General features: G+C 40.9%; 2 protein-coding genes across 8 annotated transcripts in view; one reads left to right on the top strand and one right to left on the bottom strand.

Annotated features, from left to right (window-relative positions):
* MIA2 (MIA SH3 domain ER export factor 2) overlaps positions 1–5,112 on the top strand; it is a 39,390-nt gene extending 34,278 nt beyond the window's left edge. For all 7 annotated transcript variants that reach the window (XM_074542641.1, XM_026792605.2, XM_026792610.2 and 4 more), the window contains one exon: positions 178–5,112. In XM_074542641.1, coding sequence (XP_074398742.1) covers positions 178–326 — 149 coding nt within the window. In that variant the 3' untranslated portion in view covers positions 327–5,112. The remainder of the gene's footprint in view (positions 1–177) is intronic.
* FBXO33 (F-box protein 33) lies at positions 4,310–23,596 on the bottom strand. The gene is made up of 4 exons (XM_005479818.4): positions 23,014–23,596; positions 16,455–16,565; positions 10,228–10,913; positions 4,310–6,296 (listed from the first exon to the last, which is right to left on the bottom strand). Exons 1-4 carry the CDS (start codon positions 23,520–23,522, stop codon positions 6,025–6,027), a joined length of 1,578 nt encoding a protein of 525 aa, XP_005479875.1. The 5' UTR covers positions 23,523–23,596; the 3' UTR covers positions 4,310–6,024.
* Between the last annotated feature and the right edge of the window lie 1,264 nt (positions 23,597–24,860).

Genomic DNA, 24,860 nt, shown 5'->3' with positions numbered 1-24,860 from the left:
CTACTGAGAAAAGTGATGGTTTTGCCCTCCTCTTGCCTGGCATCTCTGTCTCTTTGGATCCTGACATGTGACTTCTAGTTAGATAGGCCTAGCTGAACAGTAAGCCAGCAGGAGGAGGAGGTGTACATGTCTACTGTTGTGATTGATATTAACTGCATTACTCTGATTCTCTCACAGTAAGAAATCCATTTCCAATGAGACCTTATCCTCACTATCCACCTCCACGACCTGGATTTTTGCCTCCACCACCTCCTCCTGAAAATAGAGTTGAACCATCTCAGTCAAATCCATCAGCTGTAGAACCAGAACCACAGCAGGAGACTTGACAGTCATCTGAGGAATGTCCTGAACCAGTTTTGTGCTCTCCTACTGGCATTTTTCCTTATGTTAAGTAACCATTGTTACTTAGGTGTATACAAAGTACTTCGCTCAAATTGAAGCTTAATAGGAAAAATTCTCAGGATAGTATTTTGTAAATAAAGAATTAAATACCTATGAATATTGTGAATAAGTGATTTCCACTGTACAATAGTCATTTTAAATTAGGCATTTCTAACTTGAGTAGTCTCTTCAGAGGTGTATAAAATTAAATCATGTGAATCTTATTGTAAAAGTCCAGCTGCTTTGTGCTGGTTGAGCTGTACAGGGAGTCTCTCTGCATGCCAAAAGTGATACTTGCTGCTTTATGAATAGGATGTGAAAACAAATGGAAACAGTTAATAAAAATCTACAGAAAATGAAAGCAATGTCACTGGTACCATGGTATAATAGATAGGTAAAGATGAATAACCATGATTCTTCACTGGAGTCCCCTCTGTTCATGGCCTCCTAGGTGATCTTTCAGCTCTCAAGCTCTGCACTGTGGCAGTTCTCCTGCCATGACACTGAGGGGGAAGAGGCAGCAGAAAAGCTGAGCAACTCTCCCATTACTCTTCAAAAGCTGGAGTGGAGTAGTGTTTAGTGAAGATGTGTACAGTGGGTTTTTATGACCTGGGAGCAAGGAGTCATAGCTAGGATATGCTCTAGCACAGCCCAGCCCTTGCTTTTGAAGACACAAGTCTGCAGCAAACCAGTAGGAGGGGTGTGTTTTTACTGTCTCAACATAAGTTTGGTTTATTAGGTTTCAGGTTTTTCAGTATTAGGTTTTTCAGTATTAGGAAAATGCTGGGCAGGACAAAAGCAGAATTAAAAAGTACAAGAAGGAAGTGGCAAACTGCAGCATTAAAGTCTTTGTCTGTGAAAGGAGTGGGGGTGGTACCTGGTTCACCTCCTCAGGTTCCTGTGTGGTGCTTCCCCGGCAGGAGTGGCTGTCCAGCAGGCACAGTGCAGGGCCGGGCTGCACCTGGGCAGGGCCCAGCTCAGCTTTCACTGGTGACTGTACAACCTAAAGATTTCTGCCAGCAGCTGGTGGCTGTTCTGACAGCTTGGCTTCAGCTTGAAAATAATGTAAGGACTCAATTCAGTCACTTGGTAAGGGACCCTCTAAGATAAAGAAGCAAACTGGTTTTAGCAAGCCCCAAGTCAGCAGCAGTTCAACCAGCAGCCTCCATTCTCTGCATGCACACACACATAACACAGTTTCAGGCTTTAATGTAAATGCAGCCACCACACCCCATAATTAGAAGTTACCAAAAAAAAACTCCAGCCCACTTTTTTTGTAATTGCTTAGGTAGAGTCTGCCAAGAGAGCATTTTCTCTTGTAGCTCAGTCTTCCTGCTCCTACCACTGTTTCCACGTTGGCTTGTTTCAGCTGTAGAACTCTTCCATGGCTCACTCCTACAATTTCTTTATCCCTTCTACTTCTAGTTTAGCCCTCAAAGCATTTAGGTTAAGCATTTGTACTCCAGGGATTCAATTACAGATTCTGACAACAGACATTTTAAAGCATCATCCATGTTAAATAAACCATGTAGTTTAACGTGGCTGTTGCATCAGCTTTAGCCAATTAGTTGATGGCTATGAGTTTGCCTGAGAGACTTCACAAGGATTCTCAAAGGAATTACTGAGTTTTATCCTTGTCCTTGTCAACAGCCCTAGGGGCAACCAGAACTGCCAAATACAGCCTTGCCCCTGCACAGAGAACCAGGGTATAGCACAGAAATCCTGGGCTGATAACACTGCCATAAACCTTTTTCATTCCTTGCCCAACTCACCTGGGAGGTGCAAAAACTATTTATGAATGCATCTCTGTTTTCTGAGCAAACACAGTATTTTTTCCACGTGGGTTAAATACTTGTTCTAAGTTAACTCTGAAAAATTCTTCCTCCACCAAAACAGTCTATGCCCACAATGGTACTGAAAACTGCAGGCAAAAGGAAAGCTAGCTGAACTAAGAAAATGCAGGAAAAGCATGGGTTGGATCATCCTGCAGAGAGAATGGCATAATTTGAAACATTTTCCCCCTCCCTAGTAGCAGTCCAAAATTTTATTTGCAAATTTGGAGGCAAGGTCAGGTTCATGTAACAGGAAGCAGAAAGGCCACACAAAAGTGTATGTGAGGAAGTCCCTGTTCTGCCACCCCCAAAAGAATAAGCATAAGAATAAATTTTGACAGATGAAGGCTTGTGTTCCAAGCTTCTACAGCTCAGCCTAGAATGCAAAAGACTGACATTGCCATCTCTTCAGCAAATACAAAGAAACAACAAAAGTAAAATTCCTTTTGGGATCTTGCAAGTTCAAAGTAATTTTGCAATATTTTGTAAGGTCCCACTCCAAATGCAAGAGAATATTATCTGAATTTCTTAACAATTACAGATCACTTCAGCTTGAATACCTTCATCCTGGGGTATCACTAATAAAGATTACTGCTGAAAATACAGGCAGACAACAAACTTCACTTCTATCTATTCCTAAGAGAGAAGAAAAATCAGGGGTGCATTTCTCCACCACTGCTTAAGGTATGGCTTTCACCACACCCTCCTGCTCTAATGGACTCCCTGAAACTTCCAAGATGGATTCTAGCCATCTGTTTTAGGTACAGTGACTTCATCCCTGACACAAGCCACAACCGGTGAGCAGACTCCAGGCTGTATGAAACAAATCAGACCTGGAGCATTCTGACAATGCACAGCCATTACTAAGCGCCAGCTCTGGCTACAGCTGCAGCGAGTGAAAGGGCTGCACAGGCCCCTGCTGCAGTTAAGTGAGCTGCTTCCCCTGCTCCTCATCATATCTTTCAAGATTAAGTTAATTAAAACAAAGCAGAAAATAGGTTAGACCAAATAGATTAAAAACACATTTATACAACAGAAAGGCAAACAGGTTACTTCCCAACTCTATTTAGTAAGGCAGTTACCCATAAAATGCCATAGCTTGCAGAGATAAAATTACCATTCTGCAACTGTTTAAACCGGAGGACACAGAATTTGCTTTGTTTCTGGCTTTTTCTGTGTGACTTCCTGAAATCCTGAACCCTTCAAAACCAAACTTCAGGTTCAGATGCTGCTGAGCAATCACCATCAGATTTATCTGCTACATAAGCCTCCCTTCTGAGGCCGAGCCCTGAAAGGCACCGAAACAAGTCCCAGTATTTCACTTTCCTGGAACATGAAAAGCTGTAACTGTATTTATTTTATCTTAATCCCCCACAGCGTCTCTTCAGTACATTGGCAAACGATCTTGCTTACCACATCTGGAAGATCCAGGAAACTGCTTGAACAAGCAGTGCAGTTTTCCCACTTGGCAGCAGTTTGGGCTATGGTACCATGAAGTTCAGGAGCTCGAATGAAGTCTGTGCTTGGCATGCACACACTGACCAGCCACTCTGACAAGCCTCACAGCACAGTCAGCCACTGCAGGGCTCAGCAGCTCTCCACCAGCTGAGCAGACATTGCAGCTTTCATTCAGAAGGCACAGCTGTGTACTCTGAGTATGGATAAAACGTCAAACTGAAGCGTTGCAGGTATTCATAATCTATTTAATAGTGGGACACCAAAGAAGTACTACACATTTTTCTTGAGCACATTAGATTTTGATTTAAGCAATTGCAATTGATGAAGTAATTTCTCAAAAATAGTCTTCTATATTCTACAATCCACAGTTTACTGTATCAGTCTAATAGGTCATATAATGATATACTGTTTGTGCTAACTGGTCTGATCTTTAGCAAAGCATCCTTCCCATTCCTCCACCACCCCAAAAAGTGTTGACAAAATTCAGCCAAATTTTAAAAAATTGTGTGACTTATTTTAGATTTTTCTGCTGACCTAAACACAATGGGAGCTACTAGTTATACACATCTTATGAACGATGTTGCATTTTAATTCTAGAAATCTTCATGCTGATAACAATAAAGTATTTTATACAGCGATCAATTTTTAATGCTTTATTCATTGATTAAAAGAATATAACATTTAACATAAACCATACAACATCAGTCATCAATTCAAACATTCAGCTGGTTTCCTTACATTTTCTGTCAGGAGTTTTTTTTTAATCTGATCACATTTATAAGATAAAATCTCACCACATCTGGCATATACACACACTGTGCCAGTGGATTCACTCTACTGATGTACATATAAAATCCGCATGGTATGTGCTCACTGGAGACAAAACAGCGCACACCTGTCAAAAGGTCATTTTAATATAAGATGGTAAAACCATTTGTAAAACACATATAAACTTTTTCCATAAATAGAATCATATCTGGACATCTGTTGCATAAATTGTGTTTTCCAAAGCTTACAATATAGCAGCCAGGTCTCAGCACTGCTGGGCACCCACGTTGGCCACTTACTTTATTATTGCAGACTGTCCTTTAAACATTAAATGCACAACATTCGTACCACTTAAAACTGGGGTCAGGTGGAAGTCTCACAGAGACCACGTCTGTACCGCGGTTGCCCTGAAACAGTTACATCGGCTTCTAAAGCCTCTCAGATATAACAAGATTTTAAAACATACTTCATGGAATGTTCTTCATGCATCATAGCAGCTCATACCTGTGATAGAACAAGCTTTGTATTTGTTTCCTTTCCTTCCTTTACATTCACTATTCACAGTGAAACAGGTGCATGTTTGTTAAGAGTTCTGAGGTTGCTGACTGAGCCACAGCACAGCTGTGTACCACAGGTCGAAATTCGACCTTATATATTACAATCTAGCAGTATCTGGCTGGCCAAAAGTTGGCCTGCCCCTGCCAGCATGTGGGCACTTCTTCGTTTTTAATCTATTCTTTGGCAGCTGACACAGGCGCTGACAGAGAAAATCCAGTGACTTGGTTGTTAGGGATTTCACGACTAATGTTTGTTTGCAGGTGTAGACCTTTGTATTGAAATCTTCACTGTTATGCGTTTACCTCACCGGAGCGCACATTTCTTGCTTTCTCCTTTTAAACTTTGGCCCAAAGCTAACTTTTAAGGAAGATGACAGAACGTGAGAACAAACAAGGAGGAGCTTGCAAAGAATCCAAAAGACTACAGCTTTATGGAGTGGATGTGTAAGTGCAGGAACCTGAACCACTAGTGTTTCACACCGCCGCTTAGCAGCTAAGGAAAGCCGAGAATGGAGTTAAGCCATGCTGCAGAATCCGCACGTGAAATCAAGCAAGGTAAGAGTCTTACAGTGAACAGCCCTGGACAGACTTCTCGTCCCTTAAGCCTATTAAGTAGCATGCTACTGGATTAAGCACACAATGACAGCATAGAGATCCACTGGGCTATGGATATGGGTATTAAAAACAGTTGGCTCCCGAGCACAGGACTCCAATAGAATAGCAAAAGAATTCAAAATGCAGTTACTCAAGTAAAGTAAAGTTAGCCGGCAACCTCAGACAGCCTTTGGCTGTATCTTTGCAAGGTTTGGTAGACAAGTCCATTAACCGTGAAAACCCTAAACACTGCCACTTTCAGCTTCTAAACCAATACCCGACTACGTTCTTTGATCAAGAAGTAGAATACACATATATAATTCTATATAGCTAATACTGATTAAACACAGCACAAAAGGGGTTAATTCACACTACCGAAAAAACATAATAGGACCCTACTTGCATATGTAACCACAGGAATTGTAAATAAGGAGCTAAATGCCTTCACTGAAGCTTTGCATCTCTCTGTAGAAGTGACGCGTTGGCTCAGTGAAGACACTGAGCAGCTCTATGTCCATGACGGCGTGCCAAGGGCGACCCAATCCGAGAGACACTTGCTCAATGAAATTGTGTACTGGATCCACATCCTGATCAGCCAGTTCTCCTTGGTCGAATTCAATGCTTTCTTCTGTGACTTCCAGTACTTTCAGGTCAGAGCCACGAAGACGAGCAATTGCTATAAGATTATGAGCCCAGACTGTGTAACCTACGGGGAAAGAAAAACAAAGTTGTTCTGTCATTTTCCTACAAGGTATTTTCTTACTCTAGTATTTAATACCAGACCATCCCACTATCTCTCCCAACCTATTCCATCATGTTCCATCTGGCAGAATTCCCCTAGGGCATGGTGGGGGCTTTCTGGTTTCAAGTGGTGAAGCCTCCATTTTACACTCTGAATAAGTAAGTATAAAAATATTTCAGATCATTTAATCAACCTTTTCTAGATCTTTTTTTCCTACTTGCAGAGCAGTGGACTACCGTAAGTTTATATAAAACTTCAAACATCCTGTGATTTATTGTGTAGTAAAATTAGAACGAAAAAAGTGAGTTATTAATTAACTGAATGCATAAAAGGAATGCTTTAAAACTCTGCTTATGCTAGAAAAAAGTATTTGCTTTCATTGCTTTAGAAAGTAGGCTTATTAAAAAAAAACCAAGCCACCACCAAACAAAGTCAGCATGCACACAAACTGAAAGCCTCTTCATGTCATCCCAGTGTGTGTTTATGTACATATTATATATATATAAATATATGTAAGATAAACTGCATGTATCTTTTTATTCTGTCCAAGACAAAATATAATTACAAAGCTTCCCTCTCTTGACCCTGTATATAAGCATTTCTCTTTAAAAACTCCTACTCCCCGCCAGTTACTTGTAAACTTTCTGTGCCCTGGCTAAGAGAAATGCAAAGTTCCTCCCTATTCAGATGCAAACCACAGATGGGAACGTCCCTTTTGGGGAGCTCTGCCAAATCAGCCCTTCCACTGCAAAAGGCAAGGCTCATTTCTGCCATGATCATCATTCTTGCAGGTGCTAAACTTCTTGGTGAGATGCCCAAGTAGATTCCAAGTAAAGCTGCAGTCTGCACAATATTTGAACTGGGAAAGATGAAGTGCTGAGCAGTAAAAGCTAACTGTGGCTTGGTCCTCCAACAATGCAGTTAACACGCTCCACATCATAACGTATCAAAATAGATTGTCAGAGAATGAAGAAAAGATGTCAAAGTAATAAATAAAAGAAATTTCTGTTCTGTTTTCTTTTACTTTTTTCTATTGTGTCTCTGGAATTATGTTGGTTAGGGTAGATGTTCAACAAAGAAGCCTGCACATATCTGTAAGGCTCATTTCTGGTATATTAACCACTACAAATGCATGAATTCCCACAATCTTCATCTGCTGGATACTTCACCTCCAACACAACCACAGAAGCTGTTTTAATTCAGGCAGCTTAATTCAGTGTCCCTTCCTTAACAGGGACATTGAACTCAATGGAAAATTCTTCCCTGTATGATGACACACTCCTGTCAGGACATGGAGCTCACACCACCTTCCAGTTATCTCAACTGTAAAGGAACTTACCAAAGAAATCTTTGAAAGCAAGTGCAAGAATAAAGAAAAAAAAAAAAAAAAAAAAAAAAAAAAAGCCCAGTACACAAAACCCTTTACCATCATTTGGGCAGGTATATGGCTTTTGCTGTAACTTTTTATGATGAGGTCCTCTATGCACTAGATCATCTTATTCTCAACTTCATCTCATTTTACATGAACTCTCCTTTGATCACTTCACTACTGGTATCACTGAACAACAAATTTACCATGAGCACACTGTAATTTATTCTTCCTTGCTAGTAAAAATTTCAACTTTAGTTTTGCTCATGGACAGAATAAAACTTCACCATGATGACACAGAGTCATAAAAATCCATGTGGAAGTATCCTTCCCTTAAGGAGGAAGAAAAAATAAAAAAGGCCTTTGTTCTCACAGATGGACCATGCTTTTTATTCACAGTGCCAGTGAACCACCACTATGATATCCTACTGTCTCCATCCCATCCCAAATGGTCACACACTCTTTACAACCCTTTCTTCGTTCTGCAAGAATGTATTGAACATCTGCCTTCCTCTGGCTCCTGGACATTTCCACCATTTGTCAGTGGCAAGACAATGACTTCCCCCAAAAGACAATCTTGAGGCAGCCCATGGGAAGTGTCCTTAGCATATGTTTTCCCCTTTCAGTCAATGACAAGTGGCAGCCACAAGTAGATGGAAATAAAAGCTTTTTCAAAAGCAAACTTATACCAGAAGAGGAAACACACACACACACAAAACCCTGAGAAGCACTAGAAGCTGAAGAATAACGACTTCAGGAGACAGAAGAAGAAACCTGAGCACTTCAAGCAAATTATGGCACCTTGAACAAAACCACCTTCTTTTCCTGAAGGAAACTTCACAATATAATATGACAGGTAGAGCCAGAAAACATTATATGGTAAATCTCAGGGAATCCAAGCATGAGGCTAAGACACTGTACTGGATATTTCTTCCTAATAGTGTTCCATCTACAGCTACTACTCTCCAAGAACGATGCTTGCAGTATAGGACTAGAAAAGTTATGTCCACAACTTAGAAAAGATCAGGAGGCATTTAAAAGCAGCTTAGCCAGCTTCTGCTGCAAGGACAGAGAAAAGAAGGGTAAAGAATGCAAATCCCAATGTAACAGCAGGGTGATATTTGGCCATTTTCTCACACAGGCAGACACAGCATCTCTCCAAAGACAGGTGATGTAGCAACAACCATTTGCTAGACAGAAGCATAAGGGATGTTTGCTTTCCCAATACTCTGCATAGACTAATAGTTTCTACTGAATAGAGATTCATGCTGATATGATACTTAGACTAGCTTATGTTCAGATGCTTCACTAGCTTTTAGAGTTAGATAATATATTAGAGGGCTTTTCTGTAGCAGGAGGGTAATTTAAGGTAACACAATTTTATTTTTTTTAAAGGTCCTCAAACATGTCCTGATCCAAATTCTAGAAGAAACTGCTAAAAGCCACAGTGCCTAGTGCTAAAAGCCATTGTGCCTAGATTGGCACAATCATGTACCAGCACCCAAAATCTGTCTCACCAGGAAACTATTAAGGAGAGACAGCCCAATTGATCATACCTTCCCTGCTCCCAGCAACGATTTTTCAGTAAAAGACCACAGGGAAAAAAAGAGCAAATACAGAAAATACAGCAGGACCTTCTGACTTCAACTGATGGAAATCTGAATGTCCACCTCCTGCTGCTGAAGGTGTCCTGTTTGCACTGAACAACTGGAGATTTACTCCCCCAAGCAGTCTGATGAAACACATTTATTCTTATGCAACACAATAGCCATTGCTTAACTCCTTCATGCATCAGCAAACTTGGTCTTGGTAAGCTGATTCCAGCACAAATAAAAAAAACATTATTCTGCATTATTTCAGTTTTGAGTGCCTTAAAATTTGCCAGACTGCTGTAGCTTCTACCACCAAGTTCTCTATTGATGACAGAGCTGAATAAATTCTAAAAGTTATTTGCTACTATATGGCAAATAAATAAGTGGGATAAACCTAGCTCTGGTATTACTGGTGAAACCAACACATTCAGTGAGGCAACCCCCCTCTACATACTTTTCAGCCTTCATCTGCTGGTAGTCTTACCAAATTGGTAACACATTTCTTCTTCTCAGCTTTGGGCCACTTAACCCGTGTTATTTACAAATAGGAAGCAAAATCATCTAATCCTGCCAGCATATGAGCTCACAGAAAAACAGCAAGTGTTTTCAGTTCACATACACGTAACCAGTCACTTAATGGAACTTGCACAGTGCAGACCACTTGCAGGATAAGTCTCCTGGAATGCTCACTTCTTAAGTTATCCTCATTTCTGTGAGGAGTTTAATAAAAATCCTATGTGACTTCTCAACAGAAGTTAGTAAGACACAGGCAGGTTTAGAACTCATATATATTAAACACCTTCAACAACAGCATGTATAGCAACAGTGCAGCAGCCTTTTGTATAACATGCCACTAAAGCACACTATGATTAGAAAGGCAGAAGGCTTGTAAGCATTTAAAAGTCACATACTATGCCCATGCAATGTTACCTACCATGAACAGCTAGGAGAGACAGTCTTGTGCACCTCCAGGCTAACAAGACAAGAGGATCTTCATTCCGGTTGTCACTGAGATCTGGGAAGGCAGACATATCTATCACATCATTCATTAGTATAAAATGAGTGAGGAACTTGTCATACTGCCTGGATATGAGATCAACAACAGCTCCTGAAACACAAGTGACATAGCTGTCAAAGTGAATCCTCTCTAGGGGGATACTGGGCTTAAGAATCCTTAACATATCATCACTCTCGACATCAAAGGCCATTATATAGACCCGAAGATTAGTGCTGTTGCGAGTCAGCGCCTGCCAATTCTCATCTTTTGGCATGTTGTCCAAGGACTTGTGCATTATGGAAACACTGTGGACCAGGAGAGACAGTCGATGCAAAGGCACGTGGTTGCTGTCAGCCAGGACTCTTGCCATTTCAGCTGTGAAATCACAGAAATCCAAAGCGAGCGAACGCAGATTCACAAAGCGCTCCAATTCGACCGCAGTGATAAGAGTGGTATTACCAGGGATGTGGTTGTCCAACAAGCTCAGATGTTCCATGGTGTTGGCTATGGGGTTTGATAAGGAGGACAATGATGTGGGAGTTACTATTTGCAGCATTAACCCACAAGACAGCCATTTCAATTGCCTGCTATTGCCTAATATCTCTTCAAACAGCTGTTGGATTCTGTAAGTAAACAAAACAGACAGTGATCCTATTAAACATGGTTTAGTCTTACCAACTGCATACCATTCAATTGTTTCATTCAAGAATTACCCTTCCATCATTTATAGCCTTATTCTGCAGGAAGATGCTATTATTATAGTTCTTATGAACTGCAGCCAGGCTGCAGACCTCCCAGAGCATTCTAACATCCACTGCACTTAAAAGGTTAAAACTGTAAACTAAAAGAAATAGGTATTTTGTCTTTCAAAAACGGTGACACACTATAAGCCTTCACTTCATGTATTTTCCAGCATGTATTTAACACCCTCCCACATACATTTTAAGGTTATGCAAATAAGAAAACCTGTAATGCTTTCCAAATGCAGCTCTTGTTTTTAAAAACAGCTTTTTGTATTTCCTAACTTCTCCAAAACTGCAAATTTAGTAGGGAAAAAAGTAATTTTCAATGAAAAGTGACAAACTTGGTGTTGAGAGTAAGTTAGAATGATGTAACATTACCTGCTTAATTTGCTCATCAGAGGGTAAGGAACAAACATACAAGAAGATACTTTAATAAATAATTCCAAATGTACAACTAACTGGATTTTCAGGAGCCAACAGGTTCATGTTTTACCAAAGCAACTTGGACCTAGTAACATTTCAATCTCAAATTATCAGTGCCAGATTACTATGAACTTATTCTGATGCACTCACCTCTCCTACCCCTTTTTATAAGTGAATAGATGTTCTCCACGTTAAGATATTTTGCTCAAGAATGCAACAGAAGTATTTTAATTTTTCAATATTAAATTCTAATAGTACAGTCACACTCTAAAAACTTTCTCCATGTAAGTATTTTTCCAGTCTCCATTCCAAAGCTGTAAAGACCCAAAAGAGTCCTCCTGTCCAAATGACAAGTGTTGTTTTAGCATATTAGACACATGTGTAGGAAAGTATTTTGATCTCAAGCCCTGGTCAGCATTACAGAGAAGCAGTTGAACCAGGCTATGACATCAAGAAATAAGATGCCATAAAACCACAAAATATCAAGAAATAAGATCCAGTATAAAAACAGCAGAAATTTTTGTCCCCCAAATCAGGTAATGGTTTTGCACAGAACATTTCTTTTACTGCTATGAGGATCTGTATAGTTTATACATCTAAGCAAAAAAAAGTTTAAAAATTTATTCTCATCCACATAATTTTAAAAGAGATAATGTCCAGGCAAAATAAAGGTTTAGGCCAGTATGCTGACTGACAGCAGAGAAACACTAGCACCCTAAGGTGACAGGCATGGGGCAACTTATCAAATATCTCTCCAGTTTCCCGAACTTCATAACTCAGTTCTGAGCAGATGTGGCTTTATGTATTTTGCAACTCTCAGAGACTTCACTTCTACAAATTCATCCAGGTTCCCCCCTTAGGGGAAAAAGGGTTTAGCAACCATAACACCCAATAATAAAGAACTTTGCAGTGTGATTATCTCCTCTTCTTGCTTGCTCTGAACCTGTCACCTACTACCTCTGATGCCCCATAACCCTTCTGTTGTAATAAAGTTGAAAGATCAGCGTTCACTCATCCTCTCTCTTGGCAAATCCCTGTTCATCCCCTCCCTTGCCTACATGTTCTTTCTTCCTTCTCCTATGAAGTTACTGGGTTTGCAAGGCCTGACTTCACCCAAATGGAAAAGCTGGTGTGGTTACTGTATTTATTTTACACCTCAGTTCCCAAGGTTTTACCTATGATAGTCATCAGGTAAAAAGACTAATATTTCCAGATTTCTCCAAATATTTTATTTAAAATTGAGGACTCACAACTGTGACACAAATGAAACTGTTTTAAACAACAGGTACGACCCACAGAACAGTGCAGTTTTTCCATTTTATTCCTAGATTTAGAGTTAAGAAGAAACTTATTTGATCCTGGCAATGTTTGTTTCATCATTATTCTTGCCAATGCTCAATTGAAGGCAGATTATCTCACAATCCCCCAAAGAAAAAGATTCTACCACAGCAATCCCAAATTTCTTCCAAAGACTCTTCCCTCCCCCCAGACACATCTACAAAAGGTGCTGTAAAGGTTGCAGCAATGGTAGGATTTATTTTGTAACAGCCCAGGTAATCAATCTTAATAGTGCTTTCAATATTTTACAGAACTCTTGATGACAAGTTAATTTTGAAGTGGTCAGTAGAATGCTACCACCTATATGCCTCACTACAGTAAAAATCTGTTTAAATTGGGGTTCTCATACACCTTAAACATCCGAGTTTACAAAAATACTGTTTTAGTGCCAGCAAAATTTAATAAAGGGAAATATGACACAGGACTCTGCAGCTCCAGGGTAGCTTTTTTCCCCAGTGGGAACGAACTGCAGTAAAAAACTTTTTAAAAGAGAGAATATGATTTAATGCCATCAACTTTTTATTGCAAGCATCAAAGTATTTACACAAGTATGCAGATTTGTGCTGCTACTCTAATGACTGTAGGTCCTAAGAAAACTTTCTCCAGTTTTTAGCCAGACAGAGATCAAACATGTCAATAGAGAACATTTAACAGTAATAATTTCTGAATTGTTTTTAATACCTGCTTTTTAGAAAGGCCAGACAGAAAGCACTATATAAGATAGAAGTAATTAATTTTAACACATTTCAAATAATTTTTTTAACATCCTAGCAGGTTTGGTCTTTTCCTCCCTAGCAAATTCTTATGCACATTCTATTTTTCATAAACAGACTGCATCTAACTTCAGTTTGCAAAAATAGCCTGAACTGCATTCTGAAAAATAGACACGTGAATTCTTGGAAATCAACACCCACTCTATTACCATGTTAATTTTACCCCAACTGCCCAGCAGGTACCACAACATTTATGCTAACTTAACGCAATTATTTCAGAGCTCACTTATAAAACTGAAATTTGAGCATATAACAGAAAATGCAAGCAGAACTCACTCAGCACATGTCAAAAAGCAATGCAGTCTACTAATGCCTCAACAAGTGCCATCAGCCCCCTTTGCTCCCTGCAGGCAGCACTTATGGGAGGGTCACCATTGACCTGTAACCTACACATTATTATACTGAAACAAACAACTTTAAAAAAAATTTTTTTAATGTACTTTCACAATTAACGTCCTAAATGGTGCTTTCATCCAGAGGACAGACCAAAGCTTGACTAAATAGGCACAGTTAGTGTTTAAGCTCCCAAACCAGTCCTAACCAGGACTGAAGCACATCCATGGCCCTGGACAGGAAGCAGACAGATTACTAAGGTCCATATGGAGGCCATTTGTTTAATTAAATACTATCAATCAAAGTATTTTGTTCAATAACAGAGGCTAAAGTGGTTCTTTTGGAAACCAAACTATCTGAACCACATGGATCGATCATGAGAAGCAGATTTCAGAAAGCCAAAATTTTAGACAACTACCCTTTATTCAACTCAAGACAAATGAACTGTTTACACTGAGCATCCCAACACTAAGAAACAGTTGTAAAGAGAATTTTAGAAAGTAACCAGGGACACACATGGTGTATAGAAAAGGAATAAGCATCACAAACTCATACAAACGTGTGTTTTTGAAAATATGCTGCAAAGCCTCCTCTGCCTCAGGAAAACCCTTAGCCTTAAACCTGAGAAGCATCCTAATGGCTCTGCAGGAGCTGAGATTGCACCTACAGCCTGTTACACCCAGCTCAAAGTCAGATTTCAGCAATCAACTTTTTTTCCCTGACTCCTTTAACTGCAGGAAGTTTCTGAAACAGCTAATAAGGTTCATCACCATACAGGTTCCAAAAATCCTCAACAACCAGTAACACAGGCTCCAAAGGTTGCTTACACCTTTCACTTTTAGTTATCAGCATTCACATTTTGCAACTTACTGATGCAAACCCCAAGTGCAAAAAACAAGGCTAAGAAGCCATAAAGATTTACTTTCTGAACTAAGTCTGCTGCTAGCTCTCAGACTTCAGACAACTGAATAAAACAGTCAGCTTTCCTTTAATTTAGACAAGGACTAGCTGGTCCCAAATACACTGTTCTATTCTAGAAAAAAAAAAGAACCTACCAACAATAACCCCCCCCAAAAAAAAGAATCAACAAAAGAAAACACCACCCCCACAAAAAAAAAAACCCAAAAACCAACCAACCAAAAACTCACAACAAGAAACAAACAAACACAAAAACCCAACACCAAAATTAACTAAACTAAAAAGAAGTAGCATTTATTATTTATTTGCTCATTCCAAAATGTGCAAAGGTTAATATTAATCTAAAAGACAAACAAGTTAGATAATCAGTTCTGAATGGTTTATGGTTCCAAAACGTGAATACTGGCTTGAAGAAACATTTGACCATGCACTCAGCTGAGTAAACATCTGCTTAGATGGCTCCCTTCAAGCTCCTTTGCAAAGATTTGATAATATATTTTCACAAAGGGTATCAAACAAAGGAGCTTTTACTAAATGAGTCTTTTACCTGCACACAGCACTACAGTACATACATTAGACAGAATTACAAACTGCTCCAAGTTCTGCACTGGAAACATAACAGATGAAAAAGACACAGTATGTGACTCACAGCTCTGTTTGCACTGGTTTGCAAATTTAGGTCAGGACCAAACATTCAGTTTGATGACTGTATGCACATACATACATTAATCTGATAATATACCTACACTGGTTCTAAAAATCACTCAAAACAAAAAACAGTAAAGACCTAGAGTGGCTGTACTTACTCTACTCCCAAGCTACTGGGTGAAAGACGTTTAAACTGACACAAATTAAAATTATGGTATTCAGGTTTTATTGTATCAGAAGTTTTAGCAGTACTGCTAAAATAGTTAAGTCAGCATCACTCCCTCTGTGGTAATTTATTCCAGAAGTCAGTAGCTGTTTATAGTGTATTTAACCTTTTCCAAAGAAGAACAAATAACTGTTTGGATTATAAGCATTCAAGGACTGTCCTGTAATGTAATAATGGCAAGCTAAAATACATCTCTGAACTATGCAAGCACACTGGGAGCTGTGATCTTTCAGGAATTCTGCAAATACATAACCTAGTTTTCAGATGCAATTTGAAATAAGTTGTAGCAGTTACGTGTTTCAACAGTTTCTCTGTTTCTCTCTCAAGTTTTGAGCAAACTTGAAAGAGAACATAGACACAAATATGTTTTTAACTCTTGTGAAATACAACAGATTACTTCCTTTTCCAATTTTTTTTATGTACAGCAATAGTAAGAGGTGCTGGTAACAGCTCCTCACCCCTCCTCCCCTTCTGTGGCATTAATATAATATTGTTTCTAGAACACAATGAAAAGAGAAAAGAAAGGATTCTCATCCTACTGAGAATGGAGGGAAAAAACCCAACAAAAATACAACAGCCAAAAACCAGACAACTTCATGTAAATAACAGGAACAAGAACTTAGATTTTCACCCTGGTAAAAAACTTAAAGCTTCTCAGTCACGTATTTCAGGAACTTCTGAAAGTCCTGTCATTTAATACTATTATTATCATTATTTTTATTATTATTCTCCTGTATTTGATAATTTACAAATATAACTTACTGCTTAATCTTCTTGCCATCAGGATCAACCTTTCCAAGGTAGGTATTTGATATGGTTCCATGTTGCTGCAGAATGCTTATATCCCCAAAGAGACTTAACTTCTGGAGGTTCCTAGGAAACAACAAAATAAAAAGGAATCTGTACACAAAACTGAAATGGTGTGGGAAATCATTCTGGATAAGACAAAGGCAGGCAATAAACCCCACTATTACATGGAACACAGCCTTTGTTGGGAAACTCATGCAGGCACTTATGGAACTACAGCAAACGAGACCAAAGGGGAAGAGGACTACACAAACTGCTGAAAGCAGCTGTAAGATCAAATACTGCTTTTCAGTCTGCACTGGAGTATTTTCAGCAAGTCTTAGCACCACAAAGAAAAATCAGGAGTGGTTTCACACAATTTTTAATCCCTGGAAAATGTGTGTTAAGTGTCACAATGAAAACATCAAACAGTTACTCCTTTCAACATTTAACACTGCATTTAATGGCCAAGTAGAATACAACCACAAACAACCCTGCCTGAGAACTGACGTCAGCTGGGTTACAAATGGGAGCCCAAACCTGCCTCCATCAAGGCATGATAAACCTCAGACAGGAAAAGCAAAAGTTCCCCACACTCTAATCAAATGTCTCATTTCTGTTGTATCAAAGTAGGGGAAGCTTTTCTAATATTCTCCATCAGTAAGGAATTCTGATGGAGAATATTAGAGTATAGTATAGAGTATCTTTACTGGAGTAAAGTCATGGTAGTGCTCCACCATGACATATGATTTTAACCTTTAGAAGGGATACCTAAAAAGAAGTGAAAGAAGAACCTCTGAGTTGATGCTGAACATGACACAGTGGACTAGACAGTCACCTTTCCTTTCCCTAGTTCAGTTTTCTGACTTGTATCTTTTCTATTCCTAAAACAGATCAAGAAACAGGTATGCAAATGACTGCACTTTTAAAGTAGCTGTGCAGCATTTACTATTATTATTCTTGTAGCTGACTAAGTTTTGGGTCAACATTTCTTTTATTTATATAGCCTATAAATTAGATTTACTCCTAACATGCAAGGACTAGTCTGCAATTGATAATTAACAAGGCAGAAACTCCAGTTTCACCACAAATGGACACATAAATCAAATTAATCCTAAACAGTAGATGCCAATTAACCTGTAGCTCACAATTACATGAGTTACCATAAATCCTTATTTCTTCTGGCTCACAAAGCATATACTAGTATTTCAAATCAGCCTTGAGGAAAATGCAATATGATTACCATGCTCAAACCACAGGGAAGCTCTGGTACAGTTCACTACCTCCACAGTACAACCTGATATTCTACCAAGAGAAGATGGGGCAAAAAAAGTTTCAGTAGCCAAGTTTTACATTTTTAGTAGGTATGAGTTGCAGTCTAAATTATTATCTACCATAAATCATAATTTACCTGTTGTAAAGTTCCTGTACTCAAAACCAGCATCCTGATTGCCTCAAATCTATCCACTGTTGCACCTGCTACCTTTTTCTATAGGAGAACAACAACTTAATAGCGAGATCCATGAGCTCCATATAAAGTCTGACAAATACTGGAGTCAAATACCTAGAATTTACAACTGTGTCTGAAATTCCAAACATTTAATATTTTGTATTTTAAATATAGGCCTATTGTACTGATGATACACTAAAATAAACTAAGCCTTAAAATATTATCAATATTCTACATATTTTGTAGAATATTGTCTAAGACATTGCCTGACCATACTAAAGAATAAGTTTGGCAGGGAAACCTAAAACATTGGCACACCCAACTTGAAAGTATTTTGGGCTCTTTTTTCCTCAAAAGCTGTAAGAGATAATCTGGTATGACAGGAAAGTAGCAGAAACCTCTACCAGGTTTGAAAAGTAGTGTTCACAGACAATGCTGTAAGAAACTTTTATCTTTTGATCTTGGTGACTTATTTATGAGAGTCAAGAGCCAAAATGCAGTCTCAAGAACAGTTCTGAATCACCTCCATACTCACATCAAACACAGGTCTGGGTTTGTGCCACTCATACCACCAGCCAATGCTACAGCAGATGCAGGCAGGCATTAAGAGGACCACCAAAGCACAGCACACATGGAACACTAATTACCAGCACCCCACATATTTTTACTTCATTTTTTTGACTGCCATTTCATGCAGTACAGAGACAAATGGAAAAGTTCTCTGCCTGAAAACTTAACCAATGACAATATCCAATTATTCTTCCATTCACAGCACAGTTATTACCATCTACAAATCTGATCACAGTTCAACACAATGTTAGATTTTTGCTACTATTTGCACTTTTATACAACTCCATGACATTCAGCTCACTGCTCATCTTCATTTCAGAGAGTCCATGAAGTGATTGATATTTAAATAAAATTATTAAAAAGTTACTTATCTTTTGCTAAAAGTCATAATGGCATCTTAATCCTGTATAGTATCCATACATACAGCTGGGGGTAAAACTTGTGTTTTGGAAGGATTTCTAAAACATTTATTTTCCGCTAGCTGAAACAGTGTACTAGAAATAAAAAGCTTCTTACTAGGCTCCATCTTCAGTTTTGGCCGGTCTTTCTTAATACCCAATTTACAAAAAAGCACAAAATGTCCTTGCTTACGTTCAGGGCGAACAAAGTGCTAAGGCACATATTGTATTACTGCACTAGTTTCTGCCAGTTTCAGCTGCCTGTTTAGACTAATAGAAAACAGTCATTAGAAAACATCAAAACCAGATGCAGCCTACTGCTATGAGCAATTCACCAATTTTTGGTAACTCCAAGAGATACCATACTTCAGCAAGACACCACAGCTTTATAGTAATCTGCATTTTTGTTTCCATAGCAAAGATCAATCAAGTCACACAATTTAACATGCTGCAGAGGAAAAGAGGGGTGTGTGTGTGTGTCACTACCTTCCTATGTTCCTTTGTAAGCAAGGAAGGAGGAGCAGAGGAGACAATACTTTGGTATCTTAGAGTTACATAAAAGAACAGGATTTTCCTACTGAATGATCACAAGGTGCTTATTAGCTGTTGTGTGCACATAAGTGCAAACAAAGTTTGTCACACTCCCACCCTGCCTTCTAGAGCTCAGTTTTGAAAGATCAGACCAAGAAGAAGCAGATCATGAGGACTTAATAAATCATGCCCACCCACATCCTTTTTCTCAGTAGTAGGTAGAACAGCAGTTTTAAACAGTTATAAGCTTTGTTATTTTGCTACATTTGCTATCATAAACATAAAAGCTAAAGGAAAAGTTACAGATCACTATAAGCACTATTTTAGTACCTTTTCATTAAATAAATGATAGATCCTTAGAGCTCATCAAGGTCCCAATCCTATTACTTCATATGTTGCCACCCACAAAACAACTTGAGCTCTGCTTCAAATATGAGACAGACCTTGAACATACCTTTTTGGATGGCAACTGGCTGGCAGCAGGAATATTTGTCAAAAAATTTTCAGTTGTTTTTAAAACAAGTAGCAAACAAGTTGTTTTTTCCTTAATTCCATCAGAACTAGAAAAGGTCACTCCAAAATATTTTTCTTGAGACTTAACACACAGATTTGCTTAGAAACTAGCAATTTCTTGTTGTACAGAAAATGCTCTTAGTAGCAAAACCATACATCATTCTCCTCTAGCCAAGAGAGCATTTAGAAATTTCATTACTTTTAGTAATTACTTTTCTTAGGTCCTGCAGTATTGTAAATCCTCAAGGAAATCTGCAGCCATTTAAAATACATGATTTTTCTTGCAAGGAGTAAGGTTGCTACTGCATTGCTTAATAATAAATTTAAAATTCCAAAACAACTCTACACAGTTAAGTTCAAAAAATGTTCCATTATACACTTGAGAGCTCAAAAGGAAGAAATCTGGCTTTGTGATGCTGTTTCTTATCTGCCAAAAAGCTATCACAAGGGCTGACAGGAGTTATGAAAGACTGTCCTGTTCTAAACTTAATTCCAAAAGGAATGCATTTACAGCGATTCAGCCACTGAAGAAGTTAAAAAATTCCATTTACATTATTTTGGAAATTACAATTGCTATGTTGCGTACAGTGAAATACAGTGAAAACAAGAATGAATTATTAACAGCCCTTGAGTTACAGATAAATAAGGAGAAGCAGAGAAATTAATTATGGACTGCAGTCCCTCCTTAGACAAAACTAAGCATCAAGCAGGTGGCAAGGTCTCTGGTTTAGACATAAGGTGGTCACAGTAAGAACTAAGCAGCAATTTGGCACGTGGTAATACTCCTCCTCACCTCTTTTCAACCTCAAAAATCCACTTAAAAAACTAAAACACAGTGTTCTACCTAAGAACTAATAATTTATAGGTAGTTATTTTGCAAGGAAAAAATCCCTCAAACATCAAAATAAACTAAAAACCTAGTCTGTTAAAGGGAAAAAAAAAATCTCTATTCTGAAAGTAAAACTGAAAAAAGGTCAAGTACTTAATGTAAATTACGCCACTCTTCCCCCAGTTTTTTAAATGCCCATTAAAAAAAGGCTGCTGTAATAATCAGGTACCCTGTGTTACCCAGTCATGCATCATTCATTTCAAGCCAAAAGAGCAGCATATAAATGATTTAGAGACAGCAAGAGAGTATGGCAATGCAAAATCCTATCAAAGTGGGTAACTTTTCTTCCCTGTTTTACCACCAAAATGATACTAATCTACCAGAGAACAAGTACTGGAGAAACAATTATTTCTGCACAGTGTTTTACTGCAGTCCTGAGTCCCACTGTGCATACAGAATCTGTAAAATGAACTTCAGAAAGCAAGTATCCTAGTACAGATTTCAGATAAGGCCATGGAGAAATTTTCAAAAGAAAAAGTGTATCAAAAGCCTTCTCACATCGCAGTTAATTTTGACAGCCTCGAACTTCAGTGAGGAAAAAAAGAAACAATTTAGTTTTCTAACAACATCCCCATGCAACAGCTCCTATAGATACTACCTATTTTAAAATTCCAAGCCCATGTCATGATATCTGCCTCAGATCAGACAATCACAACAACCACCTCAATATTTTTTCCTCTTATAATACTAGCTGGATTTCCCACAGAGTCCACAGTTCAGTGAAAGCTCCTGAAATGCAAGAGGAGACCCATCAAGCCAGACGATCACGATTCGCACACCAAGGATTCACAGGCAAGAAATTAATTAAGATAAAGGTGAGCTGGACTAACGAGCTGCTTTCTGAAGCGAGGTCTGTAACTCTCAGCCATCGCAGCTGCACCACAGGAAGGACCTGCTGGGGGCAACAGAGCAGAGGAACTGAAAGCGAGACTTCACACACCGCATTTGCATTCATCTCAAACCAACGAGGAACTGCATTTAAAGTTCTCTTGCTTCAATTCAAAATAAAGACACAAGGAAGGCCTCAAGCTACTCTCTCATACCTCTGGAATCAAAGGGGGCGGTAACAAGACCATGACTCAGTTGCAGTTAAGTTTTCTAAAGGCCATCCACAAGGTTTAATTCATCCTAAAGATGCCCTAAAACACTTGCAGCTTTTTTTCTTCCCTTGATAAGTGAAGCTACATGCGCACAGAGGGGAAATAATATTAACTATTTCCTATCCTAAAATCTACATGGCTTTCCAAACTCATCATAACCTAACTGTAATATCCTTGCTTTCCTTACATGCTGACTAGAGGCCATACATTAGGATATCTGATTATCATCTTATTATCTCTATCACACCCCCACACAGTGAAGAGAATGCAAGTATTTTTGTCTTAAGGACCTCAAAGCTCAGGAAATTAGCTAACCTGCCAAAATAAGTGTGTGAAAAACACATCTCAACTACAAACCACACGAAAATATTTCTACCTTTTAAATTCAATTGGGCCGAGAAAGTCCTACACACGAACATATTTTTCAATGAACAAAAGAACATAAAACCTCCTCAAACCTCAGACAGGCAGTTAAAACGAGAGGTGGCATGAAAGCTCAGCTTTTCTACAACGAAAGACCTCATAGCTGGAAAGGCAAAGGTATGTTATTGGGGCAGTAATTCAGCGTGTCAGAGCTGTAATTTTAACTCCCCCTTACTCGTTTTTCATACTTTTTTGCAAGCATACACAAGGTCTAAACTCTGTCCGTAGTAATGCTTATTTTAAGTGAGAAAGCTGTCTTGTTATGCAGTAAATTCAGACTCCTGGCTCTCACTTGCTCCGTTAGAGCCGCATTCCCCGCTTCCATCCAAAAGACGAAGAACTTTTTATTACTGCAGCTGTATTTGTTTTGCGTATGGATCAGCCGCTCGCCGACTGGACGTCTGAGCGTCTATATTCCTCCTCAAACTACGCTATATGATAAAAATTAGGTAGTTTGAAGCGGCGCGTCCCCGTTCCTGCCCAACTCAGAGATTCTCTCACACACACACACAGCGCAGATCCGAGCCCCAGCACGAACCGGCCGCCGCCGGCTCGGGCGTTGTTTCCGCCCGCAGAAACCGGCGGGACGACCGGACCGGGCCCCGCGCGGCCCGGGGGCTCCGTCTGCCCCCCGCCCGGCACGGCGCTCCCCCGGTCGTACCTGTTGTTGCGGACGCTGCTCAGGACGCACAGCACCAGCTCCAGGTAAGTCCTCAGCAGGTCGAGCCAGCGCGGGCTCAGCGGCGGCGGCGCCTCCCCGTCCCCCGCCACCGCGGCGCCCTCGCCCGCCGCCGCCCCGCCGCCGCCGGTGGGGTAGTTGTCGGCGGCGAACTGTACGCGGAGCTCACGGACGAACCAGCCGCACTTGCGCATGAGGAACTCGAGGCGCGGGCGCTCGGCGGGCGAGACGCGGAGGCTGAGGCGGAGGCGCGGCCAGAGCGCCGGGTAGAAGAGGCACTCCCGCCAGTGCGAGCAGGCGGCCGAGGCCCGCAGCCGGTCGGGGGCCGCCAGGAAGGAGAAAATGTGGACCACCAGCTCGCTGGGCAGGGAGCCGGCGCCCACCGCCTCCCCGCACACCGACATCCCTGGCGCCGGCCCCAGCCCCGCGGCGGCGGCCCCGGGCGGCGGCCCCGGCCTGGCCTGCGGCTCCTGCGACACAAACAACAACATCAATGACACGGCGCGGGGGGGCGGGCGCCGGCCGGGACGCGCCTGCTGCCGGGACGCACCACCCGCGCCGCCGCCGGGGGGGGAAGGCGAAGGGGAGGAGCGGCCGCTACCACTGCCCGGCACGGCGGGTAGAGGTGGGCCGCACCATCCAGGCCTAAGGGCGGCGTGCGAAGGAAGACACCGCCGGCGCCGCGCTCTGTTTCTGCGGGGCGGCCAGAGCCGCCACGGCCGAGGGAAGAGGGTTCCCCCGCGGAGAAAATGGAACGTGCCGGCAGTGGCCTGGGAGGCGGAGCCGGCGCGCCCGCCCCGCGGGGGACGTTGGCCGTTCCCCCCCCGTGCCGGCGGCGCGCCCCCCCCGCTCCCCGCCCCTCCGGCGGCTCCCAACGCAGTGCGGCGGAGGCTCTGCCCGGGGCGCCGCCCGGGACCGCGTCCCTGCTGCGGGCTCCACAGGGGGAGCGGCCGCCGCTGCCGGGGGGCAGGCGCAGGACGGCCCCCGGTGTTTAGGAAAACTTGGGAAGGGTGTCTGGTGATGTCTGGTGGCGGCGGCGCCGAGGCCGGTACGGGACCGCACGTACGCCTTTGAGCCAGCAAAATTACCTCAGCAGCATTCCTGCTGCTGCCGCGGGAAACGCGCTGACTGCGCAGGAAAGGTGGAGCGCGGCAGAGTCCGACATGTGACACAACCGGGTGCGAGCCTGGGGCGATGCAGGAGAAAATGCTCCAAATCTTAGCACTCTTCAGTTTCTTAAATCTCACGTGCTTTTATAACACCCGTGCCAACATCCGCTGTAGGTGTGTAAGGGTGACTTCTGTGCATACAGAGTTCTGAGAGAATTTAAGTCTGTTACGTGCTCATGCTGAAAGGGTGAACAACAAAGTGCTGATAATTACATATATTTTTATAATTGAAAAACAACTTATCGAAATAAAATTGAGTACTGCCAGTATCTTGGAATAATGGACACAGTTTATTTAACAACTTTATATCTGAGTGTTCAGAAATGCACGCACAAAATAATAAAAGATGCACTAATAGACACGAAGTCTAGACTCCTCTGTATACGGAGTAGGCACACATTATAACCAGATTCATTAGCAACCAAATCCAAATCAGCTCTCTCCCTTTACTCCATGACTAGCCGTGTCTGCTGTCTCACAGCAGGGGTGAAAAAACTGCATCACTTTTTCTTTAAAGCTTTTCTTTAATCTGGTCCTGGGGGATATGTGTCTTCCATTTCCCCTTGATTGGAGAGAAGGAGCCTGTAGAGGCAGGTGTTGCTATGAAAGCAAAACTATAGAAAATTCCCAGGGCCGGTTCTCTCATCAGGGACTGGTGCT

The sequence above is a fragment of the Zonotrichia albicollis genome, chromosome 6 (assembly GCF_047830755.1).
Source record: "Zonotrichia albicollis isolate bZonAlb1 chromosome 6, bZonAlb1.hap1, whole genome shotgun sequence".
NCBI classification, from domain to species: Eukaryota; Metazoa; Chordata; class Aves; order Passeriformes; family Passerellidae; genus Zonotrichia; species Zonotrichia albicollis.
Note: the sequence above shows the minus strand (reverse complement) of the source record. Positions and strands in the feature narration are given on the sequence as shown.

Excerpts from the sequence above, each read along its gene's own strand:
- FBXO33 (XM_005479818.4), bottom strand. The coding sequence starts at position 23,522 with ATGTTGTTGTTTGTGTCGCAGGAGCCGCAGGCCAGGCCGGGGCCGCCG. Across the intron at positions 10,914-16,454 it reads GATGGCAAGAAGATTAAGCA|AATCCAACAGCTGTTTGAAG; the intron begins GTAAGTTATATT and ends GTTTACTTACAG. Across the intron at positions 6,297-10,227 it reads GTCTCTCCTAGCTGTTCATG|GTTACACAGTCTGGGCTCAT; the intron begins GTAGGTAACATT and ends CTTTCCCCGTAG.